We start from the raw sequence: 18,531 nt of genomic DNA on the forward strand, positions 1-18,531 counted from the left end.
TTCCAACATCACTCATCTCTGCATCCCGCCATGCAGCATAAGTAGGAATCCCATAATGCCTTGTGCTGCCTCAATGCATTGTGGGTGATTTGTGGGATCCCCTTCTGGAATTGTGGGAGTGCATGTGTGTGTCAGTACTCCCAGCATCCCTTGCGCCATATCCCAGAACTCACCTGGCAGCTGCACCATTCCCAAATTGCTTGGAGGGAAGCAGCACTTCCCATCCCCGGTGCTGCAGGGAGAGCAGTGTTACTGCGTTGGAGCTGTGCGGATGTTCCCTATGGGGCTGGCCTGCCAGAACCAAACCATGGGACCAGAACACTCTGCACTGACTGCTAGTGGCACTGCAGTGCCACATGCCAGCTCTGACCCCACCATGAGAGCTGCCTGGGCATGGAGAATGTATTGGCCGATCCGTTTTCCAGCAGTCAGTGGCAGAAAGTGCAAAAGCATCCATGTTGTGCAGCTGGCACAGTCCCCCTGGGTTATTAATCCTCTTCATCGTGGTAGTGCCTGGTACCAGCCAAAAACAGGACCCCGTTGTGCCAAGCACCATACAAACCCAGAGTAAGAGACAGTATCTGCCCCAGTGAAAGATGGTATACCAGGGGCTCATATTGACTGGTGCCTCTGCATTTCATCATTGTACCCTGTCTGGGGCTGGCTTATTACCATAAAAACCCAACACCGCAGCCTTCTTCCGTGGCCCCTTTCAGTTTATACTGAGATTCAGCATCCATATAGTCTCACCCAAGCCCCAATGCTCTAGGATCAAGAGTCTTTTCAGTCCCTATTTAGGGGATTATCTTCTTCAAGGCCGGTGGCACAGGATTTCTTAGGCCCTTGGCACAGCTGTCCTAGGCCGAACCTAATGGTCCAAGACAGAAAAATTGGGAGCTCTTTAAGAAGAGTTTATTAGATAGCCAAAAAGCCACAATTCCACAATCAAGAGAGATGACAATTTTGGCTAAAAGCCCAGCCTGGCTCAGTGGCAAAGTGAAGGCAGCAGTTAGAAATTAAAAAGAAAGTAATATAAAACAAATGGAAAAAGGGGGTAATAGCAATTGATCTAAATCAGAGGGTAGGAAATGCAGAAAACCGATAAGGGGAGCTGAAGGCACCAGGGAAATATGCATTTCAAGCAGGGCCAAGGAAAATAAGCAGTTTAAATATCTTAAGAACAAAAGAAATCCTAGCAATGGTACAGGCCAGTTACAAGCTGGAGATGGTAAAACTACTATTAATGATGCAGAAAAGACAGAAGTGCTCAATAAATATTTCTGTTCTGTATTTGGAAAGACGTAGGATGATGTACGTGTAACCATCCTCATGTGAGAAGTACTTTTCAGTCCATTATTAACTAAGGAGGAAGTTAAAACACATCTATGAGGGATAAATATTTTTAAATCAGCCAGTCCAGATAACTTGCACCTGAGAGTCCTAAAAGAGCTGTCTGAGGAGATCTCTGGCTTGTTTGATGATAATTTTTAATAAATCTTGGAATACTGGGGACATTTCAGAAGACTGGAAGAGTGCTAATGTTATACCAGCCTTCAGAAAGGGTGAGTGGGATGACTCGGGTAACTGTAGGCTGGTTAGCCTGACATCAGTCCCAGGCAAAATAATGGAAAAACTAATATGGGAGTCAGTTGATATAGAACAAAAGGATGGGCCTATAATTAATATCAGTTTGATAGGAAATAGGTCTTGTCAAACAAACCTGATTTCTCTCTCTGAGGAGATTGCAAGGTTGTTGATAAAGGTAACTGTGTAGATGCAATACATTGAGACTTATGTAAGGCATTTGACTTCATGCTGCACAACAATAATAAGCACTATATAATATCAGTGGAGCACCTGTTACCTGGATTAAGAACTAGTTAACTGACAGATCTCAAAAAGTAGTTGTTAATGGTGAATCCCCATTGAATGGAGATGTGTCTCAGGGTGGATGGCCCTTTAAGGGGAGCCTGGGGCAGGGCCCTCCCTCCCGTGATGGGCTTCTTTAAGGGGAATGAGCCCATTGTGCCAAACTGCCTAGATGGCTGCTTGGCAGTGAATTGGCTAATGGGCACCTGGACCAGATTAAGGGCCGCAGAGCTCAGTTGGAGGAGGGTGCTGTTAGGAAGAGGAGGCTCCCAAGGACAGGCGTTCCAGTGGTACAGAGGAGGACAACTCCCAGGGAAAGGAACTTAAGGAGGAGCCTAGATAGCTGCAGGAGGCCCAGTCTACTAGGATCTGTGCTGCCTGGAGAAGAGCAGCAGTCGGATGGAGGGCTCTGGCTCCAGGGAAGGAATGGTGGCTGAGTGCCTCTTGGCTAAAGGGCCCAGGATGATAAACATAGATAGAATCTGCCTCCCTGCTAAGAAGCCTGGGTGACGGTCTTGTGTTTCTGTAGAAGTTTCTGTTGTTAAATGAGACCTTCAAAAGCCTTGCCAAGCCTCCTAATGACCCAGTTGGGGAAATTAAGGCAGGGTGTGTCTGTAGTGCTGTACCTGGCCACAAGGAGGCGTGTGGGATGGCATCTGCCTTATAGGGCATGCCTAGTGAAGTTCTGTAGGGATCAGTACTAGGCCTGATGCTAGTCCACAGTTACATCAATGCCCTGGAAGTAAATATAAAATCACTGCTGCTAAAATTGATGGATGACTCAAAGATTTTTGGAGTGGGATGGTGAGGACAGTCCTGCACAGCAATCCACATTGCTTGGTAAGATGGGCCCATTCCAACAAAGTGTGGTTTAGTGCAGCCAAACGTCAGATCATGTATCTGGGAACAAGGCTTGCAGGCCGTCCCTACAGAAGCGGGGGACTGTATCCTGGAAAGTGGTGACTCTGAAAAGGATTTGGGGGGCATAGTGGCCAAACAACTCAGGATGAGCTCCCAGTGTCATGCTGGGATAAAAAGGGCCGGTGTGATCCTGACATGTATGAAGAGGGAAGTAGTGAGTTGGAGTAGAGAGGTGAGTTTACCTCTGAATACAGTCCTGGCGAGACCCAGGCTGGACTGGTTCATCCAGTTGCGGCGGCCACATTTCAAAACCAATGTTGAAAATTTGGAGAGGGTGCAGAAAAGATCCACAAAAATGATTTGAGGGTGGGAGAAGATGCCACAGAGTGAGAGACCTGGGGAGTTCAGTCTGGTCAGCTGCTCAAAAAGAAGATGGAGAGGTGACCTGATTATAGGCCTTCGCAGGGGGAAAGTACTGGATGCTGGAGGGCTCTTTAGCCTGGCAGAGAAAGGTTGAACAAGAACCTGTGGCTGGAAGCTGAAGCCAGACCCGTTTCAATTAACAGTGTGGGTGATTAACCATAGGAACAATTCCCAAGGGGAGTGGTGGATTCTCCATCTCTTGATGTCTCCAAATCCAGCGGGCCAGGTGCTTTAGTCAAACACAAGGCATTGGGCTCAATAGAGGGGGAGCTGGGTGAAATTCTCTGGCCTGTGTTATACAGAAAGTGATGAATAATACAGAGACTATTCTAATGCCCTGATATACATGAGTGCCACAGCCTCTTTTGGAGAGCAGGTGCCGTACTTTTCCAAAGGTGGCTGCTGCATTGGTGTTCACCCACGAGGTAGTGCAGGAGAACCCGGTTTAAATTCCTTTGATAAAATGGGATTGGAGCTCTGGAAGGCAGTGGGTGTCTATTGGGTTAGAACAGGGGGAGCTGCGAATTAGGACTGCTGGGTTTTACCTGCATCACTGGGAGGGGAGTGGGGTCTAATGGTTGGAGCAAGGGGAGCCAGCTGGTAGGACTGCTGGGTTCATTTCCCAGCTCCGCTGAATGGTTGTGACGATAACCTCAAAAATTACCTTTACTTATTATTGCTTAGAAAACATACAAGCTGCAGCCAAAGTATTGTCATCCTAGAGATGTCTTTGTATGAGCTGAGGGCTGTCTGTTATGGATCCTGGGGCTGGAAGAGACTGTTAGCTGGGCAGCCCGCCCTCCTGCATAGCACAGGCCAGAGATTCCCTCCCCCGCCCGCCCCCTGGGCTTCCTGCTGGAGCCCACACCTTTGCGGTAGAGTTAGGTCTGAGCTCAGTGGAGGTGAGCTGGGGACCTACCTAGGGTTACCATCTGGCTGATATTTGACCAACCTGGCCAGGTTTTTTTTATGGATTTGCCAGTTGCCAGAAAAATAATGTAATCTGCTGGGTTTTTTTTACGTGGGTCTGAAGATTTGCATTATTATCACAATATACAGGGATATCTAATGTTAACAGTTTCTGTGTTGAGCTAAAGATGTTGCAGTGTTCCTACTTCCGCAGTTTAAGTAAGAAAATGTTACCAATCTGGTCTATCTGTGTTTTCTCTCTCGATACTATAAGTGACTATTGCAGGGGGTGGTGGTTGCGGAGTTGCGTTGTGGTTGCTGCGGACTTGCCTTGTGCGTGTGGGGTGGCGTGCTGGTTTTTGTGCATTTCAAAGGTGGTAACCCTAGACCGGTCCAAGGGCGCCTGTTGCAGGGGCTGATTTCCCCTCCCTGGTGCAGCGCACCCATCTTTCGCAAAGGATCCCGGCCTCAGGTTCTGCAGGTGGGTGTTGGCAGGGTGTGGTGTGGTGTGATGCTCCCCCAGCCAGGCAGGCAGGGCTGTGTCACTCGGAGTGCTCCAGGCTCAGAGTGCATCACACCAGTGCCTGGGTCCACCCTGCTCTGTGGGGCCTCCTCAAGCAAGGCCCCTCCCCTGCACAGCTCTCACAGCGTTGTCGCAGTGATAGGGTTTCAGCTGGGCTAGGGGCAGGGCAGACTGCATTGTCTGGGGAAACCCGCTCTGAGTGGCTGCCTGCCCAACGGGCCCGCCTCCTGGGGTGAGCAGCCAATCGGCGCGGTTGTTGGAAGCGCTCTCAGCAACCTGGAAGCCATGCTTGCTGCAGGGGAGGGGGAGCCGTGAGCTGGGGGTGGCTAACGGCTTCCCTTGGGAGCAAGGGGATGGGGTGTGTGAGGGGGATGAGCCCCTGGCACTGCTCCCCCAGCCTGAAGGGGGAGGGGGACCCCACTCCAGCTAGGCCAGGGAGAGCGGGGTGAAGAGCCCAGGAGATGCAGAGGTGGGGCTGGGTTGGAGACAGAACAAATGGAGGGAGGGGGATGGGGGCGTGGGGTATAAGGTGGCATGAAGGGGGACTGGGGGTGAGGGATGAAGCTGAGGGGGCAGAAGTGATGGGTGGACTGGGGGGACAGTTTTGACTTGGAGGTGGTGGGGGGGGCCAGAACTGATCGCTGGCCAGGGGTTGGGCAGATGGGTGGTGGGGGAGGGGGGAGAGCTCCTGCAGCAGGAGCCAAAGTCACCTCACCCAATAAAGCGGGAGAGTGGGCAGCACTAATTGTCTCCGCCTGCCCCCGCGCACACACACTGGACATAGGCTGTGGGAGTTCAAACACCACAATACACTATTTAAAACAAAATCTCCTGGTTGGGGGGAGGGGGTCTGACTCATGGTTTTGCTCCCTTGGGTTGGCATGTACGAGAAGCACTTCAGAAGTGCTGGGGGTGATTATAGGGGCACCTGATTCTCGTTACCCTAGTAACACTTCAGTGGGCCTTGTCCCTCCCCTGCAGCGTACCTGAAAGGTCTGAATCAGAAGCAAAGACGGGAGCATTACTACACCAAGGACTTTGTCACACTGAAGGACATCGACACCTGGAAAAAAATGGCTAAAAGTGAGGCTGGGGGTTTTAAAATCCTTTATTAGTGCATAGTAGATTTTCATTGTGGGTTGGGGTTGAGGGGCACTGACAGAGCTGTGGTGGGGGAGCCCAGGGTTGGGATAACAGGGGACTGTGGGTTGGGATTGAGGGGCACTTCAGTGGTCTCCCAGCATAGCCATGTGGATATTAAAACCCAGTGTGAACTGTGGGGTGGGGGGCTCCCCTATTCTGGGATCTGCTCTCCCTCTCGCTTCTGATCGATCAAGGGCAATCATGCTTTGGAGCATGGTACAGCCCTGCCCTTTCTATCCCATAATCCTGGTTCTGGTGGCACGATGGGTGAAGCAGGGTATGGCTGGACTTGTTTCCTGTAGGGTGTGGAGACCGCTGACCTTGGACCCTTGTCTCTAGGCGCCCGACTGAAGCAGCCCGAGGAGACCAAGTTCCCCAAGGACAATCACCTGAACGAGAAGATCTCGCTTGTCCGCCGGGACATCACCAAACTGGAGATGGATGCAATTGTCAATGCTGGTGAGTCGGTTACAGATCCCCTCTGCTGACTGGATCCCCTGCTCATGTTGCACCAGCAGCTCCCCCTCTCTGCATGTTGCTGGTTGGGGTGGATGCTTCAGGTCACAGGGTGGCTCGAACCCCAGGGTGAACATATGGCAAAAGAGGGTTGGGTGGGAGAAAACATGCTCCCATCCATGTCTGGGACTGGCAGGAGCGCCAGCTGCCCATCAGGCTGTGCTCTGAGCCGGGAGAGGGAGTTTCTGTGGGGTAGGGTGCTGGGCTGCCCCCAAGAGCTGCTGGCTGGGTCCCATTTGGCTCTGGCCTGTCTGTTCTGGAGGGTGGGGCTCCTGTCTGCTGAGAGAACATGTAGCATGTGTCACTTCTGCACAGTTCAGAACCCATTGGTTGTGTAGGACTTAACCCCATCCTAGATGTGCTATAGGGTCTGTCGATCGTCCCCCTAAAGAAATGGTATGTGTGTAGGGTCTAGCCCTTTTCCAGATGTTCTATAGGGTTGGTTATTTGACTGCCCATAGATCATGGTGCGTGTATAGGATTTTGGTTGGCTGTGCAGGGTGGCTTGATCTATTTCCATCAGTAGCTGCTATAAATGTGTGTCCATGGGCTGTGTGTCTCCTAGCTCCTTAGTGAGTGGTCTCTGTGAGGTGGTTGGGGCTCATTACTGTCTGTCTGGGGGAAGGGTGTGTTTAAACCTTTGTTCAGAGCAAAACTCCCCTTCCCCATTAGTGAAGCTGGGGTGTGTCTGACTGAATTGGGGGAGGTGTGTTTCATGTGGCACTGGCCCTGTTTTTGCTGCTGTCCCTCTGTGAACTTGGCTTGGGGTGGGGGTCATAATGTTGCTGGAAATGGGGCTTGGTGCAACTAGCCCTCCCTGAGCTTTGGGCAGCTCTAGAACCCAACCCTGCCACCCATTGAGAAATGGGCTGAACCAAACTCGAGGGGTGGGTGGGTTGGGTGCTATCTGGATTCTGTGACTGTTCTGATACAACTGAATACCCCTCTGTTGTACAAAAGCTGAGCCAGGTTTGGGGCAGGCTCTCCTGTCCAGCGTCTTCAGGGTTAAATGAACCAGTGAGACATCACTCCCTGCAGCCCAGGCTGTCGGCCAGACTCAGGTGAGTGTAGTTGTCAGTTACTCAGGGCAGCTCCCCCCGCTGAGTGATTGGCTCAGGCTCTCTGCAGACTCAGGCAGGTGTTGCTGCATGTGTTATCCTAGGGGCAGCTGCCCCTTCTCAGTGCGCTTGGCTCAGGGTCTCTGCAGGCTCGGGCAGGCGTTGCAGCGGTTACACTCAAGGTCACATTTTCCAGCTTTTTGGCTTGAATCTTTCTTTGTTTAAATTGGAAGCCGAGACTCGTGCATCATCCCATGAGTTGGCAAGTGTGATCATGGAGCTGACGCCTTGGAGATGAGAGGCCCCGTGTTCTGTTCCTTTCCACTCCCTTGCTCTGGGGCTGGATTGGAGCAAATGCCCCCCTTGAGGGGAAAGGCCCCGTGTCCCATTTCCTATCCCCTGAGCCAGCCACTTGCCCTCCCTCTGATCAGGGGCCAGATTGGAGCTGGTGGCCCCTAGAGGGGAAAGGCACTTTATCCCATTCCTTTTCTGCAAAGCATTCTGTGACCAGGAACTCTGTGCGAACAATGGGAGTGCAGCTGGGGAGTGCGTGTGTGTGTGATGCTATATCCAAATGACATCACTGAAAGATGAGACAGTGTCAGATTCTGATTCACCTTCTTCCCCTGTGGTCTCCAATCCGGTGTGTGCCAGAACTGAACGATGGAGCCTTCCCCAGGATCCCCCCTTCCTCAGCACAGACTCTTCATTCTGTAAGCAATTCATCCCAGAGTCCCCTGTGAGAGATGACTCCAGTGCAATTTGTCTCTGACATCCAGCTAAGGACCTGTCAACCCAGTCAGCACACGGCCCTCAAGCTGCAGGGAGATAAACTCTAGCCATATGTTCCCTGTGTGTGTTCATCATGGTGGGTGCTTGTGGGGAAAGGGCTCTGCTTAGAGCTGGCTGCTTTCTGAGAACTGTCTCCACCATGGGAATTACCAGACTGGTCCATCCATTCCTATATCCAACCTCTGACAGTGGCCAGTACAAGATGCTTCAGAGGAAGTCGTGAGAGCCCCATGGTGGGCAGATGTGGGGTAACCTGTTTTCCATGAATGCCTGATCCTAACCCCCTACTAGAGATCAGCTTAAGCCCTGAATCCTGAGGGTTTAGCTCCCATGCAAAATCTTTGTGAGGGAGGTTCTGTTATTCTGTCTTTGGCACTTATATGACAAGTAGTGAAAAACTGTCAGATTCTGGGGTCCACAATTCCAGGTGATGTTACTAGGTTGGACTGGGTTCAGAGAAGAGCCCTGAGAATGATTAAAGGATTGGAAACAGTGCCTTATAGTGCAATACTCCAGGAGCTCTGTCTGTTTAGCTTACTGAAGGTTAAGGTGTGACTTGGTTACAATCTATAGGAACCTATGTGGGGAAGAGAAATTTGATGGTAAAGGTCTCCTCAATCTAGGAGACAAAGGTCCAATAAGATCCAATGGCTGGAAGATGAAGCGAGATAAATTTTGACTAGAAAATAAGGCATAGATTTGTATCAGTGAGGGCTGTTAACCACTGGAACAACTTCCCACGGGGAGTGGTGGATTCTCCATTACTGGCTGTGTTTTAAATCAAGATTGGCTGTTTTACTAAAAGATCTACTCTGGTTCAACCAGGAATTAATTCAGGGCTGTCCTATGGGGCCTGTGTTATACTGGAGGTCAGACTAGACAACTGCAGTGGGCCTTTCTGGTCTTACAATCTATGAATCCACTGTTCTAGCTCTGGACATTCTCGTTAGTCATATAAATGCCCAGCCCTTCTTTGGATCTTGCTAAGTTTTTTTGATTTCAACAGCATCCAGTGGAAGAGAGTTCTGCTGGCTAATAATGCGTCAAGTGAACAAAGTATTTCCTTTGATCAGTTTAGAATTGGCCACCCCCCATTGTAGTGGCGATCCTCTGGCTCTTGTGTTTTGTGACGGGGAACAGAAGTGTCCCCATTTCCAGTTGCTCTAGCAAGCCCTGAAGGTTCAAAGTCATTGGAGGGCTATTTCGTACTGGGTAGCTACAAGCCCTGCCTGAAATCACGAGGTCCCTGTTGTGCTGGGTGCTGTACAGACCCACAGTTCAACTAGGAGGTCGCAAATTAATTTTTGTCCCTTTAAAAAAAGGTGTGTGGTTTTTTTTGACATACAGACATTTCTGGTTGAAATTATGTTTTGATGGGAAAATTTCCCTCCCACTCACTTTGGTGCTAGTGGAGGGGGCTCGTATTTGTAGCAGAACCTGGGGTGCTGTGGGGGGCACACCAAGAGGCGGTGATGCAATGAGCGTAACAAGCCATGAATATGCCTATGGCAGGAGGGTTAGGAATGGATGTGAGAAGGGGCCAGTCTGCAGGCACGGGAAGAGCAGTGGCCAAGCCATGCTCAGAGTGGCTGAGGGTGAATGAGCAGGTGTTTGGGGAGCAGGAGCACTCTCTAGGATTGCAAGGAATGAGACATTGCTGTGGCTGAGTGCTTCAGGGACTAGCAGAGCCATTTCTTAAATGCAGCCTCGGACTCTTGGCTGGAAACGGGAAGACAGAGGTGGTAATGAAGTAGTGGAGACTGCGACAGCAGATTTGGAGAAAACACTGAAGGCAAGATGATAATTTGGTCAGCAGGAAATAACTGAAACCCCGTCATGCTGGGTGCTGCAGAGACCCTGACCAAAGTTAGGGCCCCGGTTTGTGCAGAGCCGCATGACACTCAGTGAGAGACAGTCCCTGCCCTAAAGAGCTCAAGTTCTGACTAGACGAGGGCGGGTGGGGAGATAGATACAGTGTGAGGGGGAAGGGGTTACCCAAGGCCAGTGGCAGAGCTGGGAACAGAGCCCAGATTTCCCCTCCTTCCCTTTGTCTGATTTGGCTCTTTTGGGCTTTGCTCCATATAGAATTTGCACCAGTGACTTAAATCCATGGTGGAATGGAGTTAGTTAAGCCAGTGCAACCCCTGTGGATATTTGTATCTACTTAAAACGGCTTAATCGGTTTATTTTTTGCCTGTAAATTGACTGATCTGAGGTTAAATCGATATAAGCCAGGTTTAAATGGATGTAAGGGCATCCACATGCAACGTTGCATTGGAGTCGCTAACTTGGTGTACAGTCACATCTCTGGTTATATTGGCGTGACTTTGTATTTAGACCTGTCTCTGTCTGTGCAGCACAGTTGGGCCCCTGATCTCACTTGACCCTACCCTGCTAGATATAACAAGTAATATGTCTAAGATTGACACAGCTGACTCTTCATTGAAATGTCCCCCCCCCCCCCGATCCGCTGGGCAGCAGAGGGCGCCAACGTCTCAGCCTTCCAATGTGCTGCTTATTAATTTCTGCCCCAATAAATCAACCTGTTTATTAGAAGAATAAAAGTCTTAACTAACAAGAGGCTTTGTCAGTGCTTCATAAATCCTGCTTCTGTGCCTCATGAAACCCATATGTGGTTAATTCATATGTAAAGTCACAAGCAGGAATATAATACCTGTCCATTAAATTCTATGTGACCTGATAATCATCATTAGCCATGAGTAATTGCCTGATCAGCATTGCACAGCAGCAAGGGAAATGCATTTAAGCTAGTAGTTCATCTGTACTAATAGGGTGTGTGTGCATGGGGGGGTTCGTTTCCGCGCCTAGGGGCACAACACACTCCTTTGTAGGTCACTGCTCCTGGGGAGAGGGGACTGGTCCGGGCTTTTCCTGCATGGAATGGAGCGTTCCTGCCAGGACGTTGTTCTCCTGGAGGCTTGCAGCACCAAGCTGGGCGGGCATGGCTCCTTGGTTGAAAATCGAAGGGGTTCCAGTTCATTCTATGGAACAGGACCGGGCAGGGGATGTCCTTGCGTGGTGTACACTGACACAGCTCCGTTGGTGACAATAAAGTGATGGCCAATTTACAGCAGCTGGGGACCTGGCCCCGCTCATTCCAGTGAGCGGTGGCCAATTTACACTAGCCAGGGATCTGGCCTGAGGACCCTATGAAGACGTAAGAGGACTGCAAAGTTTGATCTCAAAGAACAGTATGGATATCAGCAAAGTATCCCATTTCCATTTACAAATGGAAAACATGGTGCACAGACAGGGAAAGTGACTCACCCAAGACCATACAGCAAATCAATGGTAAAGCTGCGAATAGAACCCAGGAGTCCTGTGTTCTGATCACTAGTTGCCCTCTGTAGTTAAGATAATAATGAAATGAGACATGATTATGGCCACTCATCATACAGAATCTGGGCACATAATATTCAGACATGGGTTGCTAACATTAGGCTCCTAAATGAATATTTGAGCACATAGAGATTTGGCTTGATTCCTGTAGACCCCACTAACTGCTTAGACTCTTGACAGACAGGCTGGCCTTGTAGCTAAAGCTCTGGGCCAGGATTCAAGGCACCTGGGTTCAATTTGAGATTGCGGGGGGGGGCCCCCATGTGCCAGGCGCTGCACAGACACAGAGTGTGGCAGCTCCCTGACACAGCCTGGCTGCCTTGCCAGCAAACTCTTTAGGGCTCGGCTAGCCCAAAGCTCGCCTAGCAGGTAACAGAGCGCACCGGCTAAATAGATAAAGGGAGAGGAAAACTGAGCCACTGATGAGGAAGGGACTTGCCCACATCAGAACCCAGGAATCCTGAGCTATCCGACCCAGCGTGTCTGTCTGGACTGTACTGCTTTGCATCTTGGGAATTAGTAACCTCTGACAACCTTGGGAGAGCTGGGTCAAGCCCCTGCTCTTTCACAGGCCTGCGTGACTTTGGGCAAGTCGGTGTTTCTGTCTGTGCCCAGTGTTCCCTGGGGATGAGAACACTGCCCTGCTTACAGGCAGCTTGTGAGGATAACTACATGATAGCAGTGGGGTTCTCTGCCTGTTTGGGTTCAGGCCCCATCTGTAAACTGTGGTGGCCTGTTGTGACCCAGAGACCTCTCTAGATGTCTGAGACCATGTAGGGATCCACTGGGGGAGGGGAGGCTCAGAGCTGAAATTCCAGATGCTCCAGCCAGAGGTGAACCATTGGCACGTGCCCCACTGGCAATTGGGGGGAAGGGACAAAAAACTGAGACACCCCAAAAAACCACACTGCTCATGGGGGACAGAAGGTAAGGGGCAGGGAGGATTTGGGGGCCTGGAGATGAAGTGGAGAGTTTGTGGGGCCAGGTGGTGTAATGAGGAAGGGGTTGGGGGTGGGGGGAGCGGCTGGGGAAGGAACTGGAGGGCAGCGAAGGGCTGGGGGAAGGCTCTGGAGCCCAGGAGAGGGTGGTGGGAGCCGACAGCTCCCAAAAACCACATGGCCCACACACATGGCCCATGGGGTGCACAGGGTAAAAGTGTGGGGGAACATGGGGTTCTGGGGGGTACTGTGGGGGTGGGGACAGAAAGGGCTGGGGGTGTAGTGGGGAAGGATCTGCAGACACTTTGGTGGGGTTCCAGAGCTGTGAGCCACTGTGTTATTCCTATCAGGCTCAGCAAGTGAGAGCTTTGCTTAGCTGTGTGACAGCTCCCTGACACAACCTGGCTGCCTTGCCAGCAAGCTCTTTAGGGTTCGGCTAGCCCAAAGCTCGCCTAGCAGGTAACAATCAGTGACCTCCTGAGTGCCACAGAGCCGTCTTTCCCTGCAGCACTCAGCCCCCCTTACTGCACCACCCACAAAACCTTATCAGGTCCACTGCTCCTCTACAGAGACAGTCTGCAACCGCTTATTAACTTATGGAGGTTTACAAACCCTCCCCTTCTGTCAAAGCACTGAGTTAGTTTGTAGTACAAGTAAAACAAGTTTAATTAACAAAAGGACCCCGGTTTAAGTGATAGCGAGTATAAGGACTAAAGACTGAGGAATGGTTACAAACATACAGAAGTAAGAAACTTGTCTAAGGTGTCAGTCTAACTGAACAAACTAGAGACCTGTATTCAAAGAAGTTTTTCTCTCTAGTCGTTCCTCCAGCATGGCTGCCCAGTTTTATATCTAGGACCTCTCATAGAGCTCGGACTGCTTGGGTTCTTTGCCTCCCCAGGTGAAGGATAAATTAGGGGCTCTCTTCCCCCTCCTTTTATAGTCTGCTAAACCTTTGAAATGTAGTCTTTGACAGGGAAGGTCAGAAAAAGCTGCTCTCTCCTGCTGGGGTGTAGAAGCCATGCTGTCTTCTCCCCCGCTTGATGCCTTTATTTACCTTCTGTAAATGGTCCTTCGTTGTTTCTGCCTGACGACCAGACTGGTCAGACAAGCAAATACACGATCCTTTGTCTAGGGCAGACTGGGCATTGCTTGGCAAACACATTTCCAGCACATGTTTATAACTCCTAGTGCACACCCTGTACATACACCACACAATGACTTCTGGGACCAGCATGTTACCAGGTACCTTGCATGACACCTTTTGGATCAATATCATGACAACAGTGTGTGTAGTGTGTTAAACTGGTCAGGCCAACTGAGATTTACTCTTATGTACCAGGGAGTCCTTTGCCAACCAGTTTTGGGGTGTTCCTAGGGTCACAGGTACATTGGGGGGCTGGTACTTACCAGAGGACATGACACCAGCTGCTCCCTCTCGGTTCCTGTCCCATGAGGCTGCAGGACTCGGCTTATTGCTGCAGGCATTGTGATTGTTGGGATGGCAGTGCTGCCCAGGTTCAGCCCAGCCACCCCTCTGGCATGATGACGGGGCTGGCCAGGCCAAATTTGTGTGAATGGCTTTGCAACCTGGCACAAAGGGTTGCAGCACCACTCACTCAAATTTGTCCGAGGTGGCTCCGTGTCATCATGCCAGAGGGCCAAACCTGAGCAGTGTTGCGATCCTGGAGGTTGCAGTGGCCAGTATGGGAAGCTGAGCCCAGCCAGCCCTGTGACCCTTGGATGCATTCTGGTAACCCAGTTTTGGGTCATAACCCATGAACTGAGAAACCCTGCATTAAAGATTGTGAAGTGCCAGATGCCATGGTGAGGGGGGCCATAAAAGTACCATAGGATAGATAGATCAAGGACCTTTTCTCTGGTTCCCTAGCTATAGAATTAGGCTGAAGAGCAACTGCCCTAGTCTTGCTCTGGTTCTGTTAGGCAGGTGATGGTCCTTCCACATTCTAGCTCTCTCTGGATAGATCGAGCCAGTGCCAAGTCCCTTCAGTTATGAATCACTGTCTTCTAATACAATGGCTATGGGACTGCGAAGAGCAGGAGACAAACTCTAAGCAGATATTGCAATGCTGAAGTGTCAGTGTAAATTGCTTTATCTGTCACTTCAACTCTGTCGCTCTCTGCTGTTTGCCATCCCTTGGGCAAATCAGTCACCAGAGATGCGGGGATAGTGCCTGGGCGGAGCTCCAACTTCGGGGCTTTACAGAACACGTCGGCAAGGGAAATTGCACCGTTTTGGGGGAAGATCCAGTCTGGGTGGAGGCTGCTTACCAGGGTGAAGAATGGATTTTTTGCGGTTTTCTGGAAATTCTGGAAAATTGGGTAAAAAAAGAATTGTTTTGGGTCCAACTGAACTTTCAGTCAATGGAAAAGTTAGAAGACTTGTTTTGATTGTGATAGCGTTGGTTTTCCGATGGCTGTGACAGGGGTTTTCAAATTAAAGGACGTTTTGAAACAAAAAGTCATTTCAACCCAAAAATGGGAAACTTTCTGGGGGGTTTTTCAGAATTTTTTTTCTTTTGTTTTCCTGCCCCAGCAGCTCTGTGAAAGCGACACGACTTTGCGGGACGTTGTGGGGTGGCTGCACCTGCATTCCCCCCCGCAAAAAGAATGTGGTTAAAAACTTTCCCAAAGCTCTAAGGCCAAGGCAGAGCTCCAGCATCACGGCGTTAGAGCCAGTGGCAGTGGGGGCAGCTGCACAGACCTCGGGGAAGATCCAGCCTCTGTGCAGGCTGCTTAGTGTGTTGCAGATTTCATCATCGTGCTGCAGTGGGATTTGGTGGGACAGTATGGAAGTGAGAGGAAGAATAGTGCAGTGCTTAGAGTGGCAGCTGGGGTCTCGACTTGACCTTAGGCATCACTATTATTGAATAGTGGTGTGGTATCACCCAGGAGCCCCAGTCAGAGACCAGGCTCCCAGTGGGCTAAGCGCTGTACAGACACAGAATAAAGAGACCGTAACTAGGGCAAAGGGACTTACTCGCCCCAGTAACTAATAACCCTGGTGCTGCACTGACAGAGCCCCTGCTACTCTGCTCCTGTCAGCCTTTCCTTTATACACAGCTAATGACACCTCGGGACCCCTTTGTAAAGGCAGATGCCAATGCTACAGATGGGAAGACTGAGGCAAGTGAGGAGCAGTACTGCTGAGGAGCAGACTCAGAGGTGGCTTTGTTATTTGAGTGGTCTTATTTGACCAGTCATGGGTCAAGACGCTGTTGTGCTAGTTGCTGCACAGACAGAATAATAAGATGGTCCCTGCCCCAAAGAGCTGGCGACCGAGGGGACCGTCTACACTGCAATCACAGGGTGGGATTCTAGCTTGTTTAGACATACCTGAGCTCACTTTAATCTGGCTAGCTCAGGTACCGGTGCCGTGAAGCTGCAGTGCAGGGCTCAGCATGGGCTAGCGCCTGAGTAATCACCCTGGGGCCTGCACAGGGGAGGAGATTTCTGAGAGCCCCAGGGTCTGTCATACTACAAAGGCGGAAGCAGAGGAAAGGTAGCCCAGGGATTAGGACGGTAGCCTGGAATTTGGGTTCAATTCCCTGCTCTGTCACAGACTCCCTTGGGTGAGTCTCAACTCCAATGAGTTAGGTGCCTGCGTAGCTTTAAAAATCTGGTCCCTGGCACATCGCTGCCTCAGTTTCCCCACTTGTACAATGGGGATAACAGCACTGCGCTGTCTTACAGTGGGGTTGTGAAAATGAGTGCATTCCCGGGCTCCTGACTCCTAGCACAGTGCCTTATCCACTAGCTTAGAGCTGCTGCTGTTCCTCATAGATCTGAGCCATCGCTCACCCGAGCCAGTCCATACATTTGAGGAGTTCTCCGGAGCAGTTTCTTCTCCTGGGGTGACTGATTCTTGTTTAACTAGCCCGCATTCACGCCCAGCAGCTACTGTTAACCCAGCTCGTGAGTGTCCTTCTTTTTATAGACTCTCCCCGCCTGTCTCCTTGGAGCAATTCCTGATTCAGAAACTCACTGGGTTGCATTGAAAGAGACATTATAAAGTGCTGGACTGATAGCTTAAGTCAGGCTCCAGCATTCAGTTTAATGGACAGCTTTTATCTCCCTTTTTATTACACAAAATCATTTAAGCGGCTCTCTGGCTTTGTGAATAAAACAACAGAGCTTTCGTCTCTAGCTTCCCTCACTGTGATCTGCTACACCAATGTGCAAATCGAGCCAAGGTCCCAAAGCTGCCGGGTCATGATGCGCCCTCTCACGCACGCCGTCCGTTGGCTCCAGGATCATATGACCGCTTGGTGGCTAGATTGCCGTTCAAAGGCTCTTGTGCAAAAAAGTGTAAGCAAGGCAGGTAGCACAACCAGAATTGAATCCCCCCCTCCACGCACGCTTCCCTCACCAGTGGTGTACCCCAGAGCTTGGCTTACGTGCTCACGGATTTCATGACTGGGTGATTGCATGCTGGGGAATGCATGGAATATGGGATCTGCCCATTTAAATACAGTTTTATGCTGGACTCATACTGAATATGCTGTGTGTGCTTGTAGCATATCCCCAGCTAAGCGTGCATGGCAATTGATTTACCACACAGGGTGCTGTGCACACTCACTGCTTGGCCTTGGCATTCTGGGAGCTAGGCAGACATCAGAACAATAGGCCTGCAATATTTTGCAATTTGTGTGCCCCTGCTGTACCCCTGGAAGAAACCTGCAGCCATTGAATGTTGCATCATCGCCCTAAATTGTCCTCAGCCAATCAGAATGATCCTGGATCCTGTTGCAGTGGTTTTGTGGAGGTTCGTTATTCTGGGCCTACAGGAATTTGTCATATCCTGTGTCCTGGTGCCCTGGTGTGGGGGAAGAACAGAGAAGGGCTGGGAGTCAGGACACCTGGGTTTTATTGTGGTGGTTGCTGCACAGACCCTGACCAAGATCAAGGCCCCCACTGTGTGCCAGGTGCTTCACAAACCCTGCCTGAGATTGAGGTCCAGGTTAGCTACCTGGTGACAAAAAGTCCCTGCCCTGATGAGCTGAACATCTCACTACACAAAAGGTGGGATGGAAAACAGAGGCACCAGGAAAGTAATGGCTGCGGTCAATGGCAGAGCTGAGAACAGACCCCACTCTGGTGCCTGCCTTACCTGTTGGACGGCTATAAATATACGCACACTTTGATAGAACACTGGACTGGGACTCGGGAGACCTGGGTTCTATACCTGGCTCTGCTGCTGGGTGACCTTGGGCAAGTCACTGCCCTGCTCAGTGCTTCAGTTTCCCCAGATGTAGACTGGGGATAATGATACTGACCTCCTTTGAAAATTGCGGTGAGATTTACTGAGTAAAAGTGCTATAGAGAGCGAGGGATTAATAGGATTTTCTGGTGCAGTTGCTGCTGAGCCGCTTGTGCGAAGTGGCCTTGTGATTCTATATGTACTTTTCCATGTGCATCTTTCTGAGGACTGAAATTTGTTGCTTTTAAAAGCACACCTGGACTCACTGCACCCAAATCCCCTTCCCCTACCACCAGCCTCCTCTGTGCCCTTCCCCACGGCTCCCCTTCCTCCTCCTCTCCTCTGATGCCAACCTCTTCCTCCTTCACGCTCCCCCCTTACCCCTCCTTTGCCTTGTCCAGCTCTCCGAGGAGTGCAGCCCGGAATGCAGTGCTGCATGTTGTCTCTAACTGTGGGGATGCGCTCAGGTGCCAGCCACGTACCTTGGTGCCATTCCAGATCCCTGCCTTTCCCCGCCCCCATCGCAGTGTCTGCTTCCCAGTGAGCAGTGCTCATGGCAGGGAACCGCTTGCAGCTGTGGAAGTGATCACAAAGCTAACCCATAGGGGCCTCCTCATCAGCATGTCCAGTCCCTGCTACTGCAGGCAAGCCCTGACGTTTAATCTCCAATTTATCCAGCTCCATCTTCAAACTGGCTGGGCTGCTTCACCCCACTGCTCCTATGGGGAGGCTGCTCCCGAACTCCCTCCTCTGATGGGTAGACACATTCTCATCTGCAGCCTCAATTGATTCCTGGCCAGTTTATCCCCATTTGTTCTTGTGCCAACATTGTCCTTTAGCTTCAGTAGCCCTTCTCCCTCCCCAGGCCCTTCCCCCCCCCTTATAGACACAACCAGATCCTCTCTCAGCTTTCGCCTG

The 18,531-nt window shown here is 50.8% G+C and overlaps 1 protein-coding gene across 5 annotated transcripts in view; it reads left to right on the forward strand.

Moving 5' to 3' along the window:
• The window catches only part of MACROD1 (mono-ADP ribosylhydrolase 1), a 184,083-nt gene that overhangs the window by 736 nt on the left and 164,816 nt on the right, over nt 1-18,531 (forward strand). For 4 of the 5 annotated variants that reach the window (XM_037905034.2, XM_037905031.1, XM_043551515.1 and 1 more), the window contains exons 2-3: nt 5,567-5,668; nt 6,068-6,187. In XM_037905034.2, the coding sequence (XP_037760962.1) occupies nt 5,567-5,668; nt 6,068-6,187 (222 nt within the window). The remainder of the gene's footprint in view (nt 1-5,566; nt 5,669-6,067; nt 6,188-18,531) is intronic. The other variant, XM_037905033.1, reaches the window with a different exon arrangement.

This window comes from Chelonia mydas, chromosome 7 (assembly GCF_015237465.2).
Source record: "Chelonia mydas isolate rCheMyd1 chromosome 7, rCheMyd1.pri.v2, whole genome shotgun sequence".
NCBI classification, from domain to species: Eukaryota; Metazoa; Chordata; order Testudines; family Cheloniidae; genus Chelonia; species Chelonia mydas.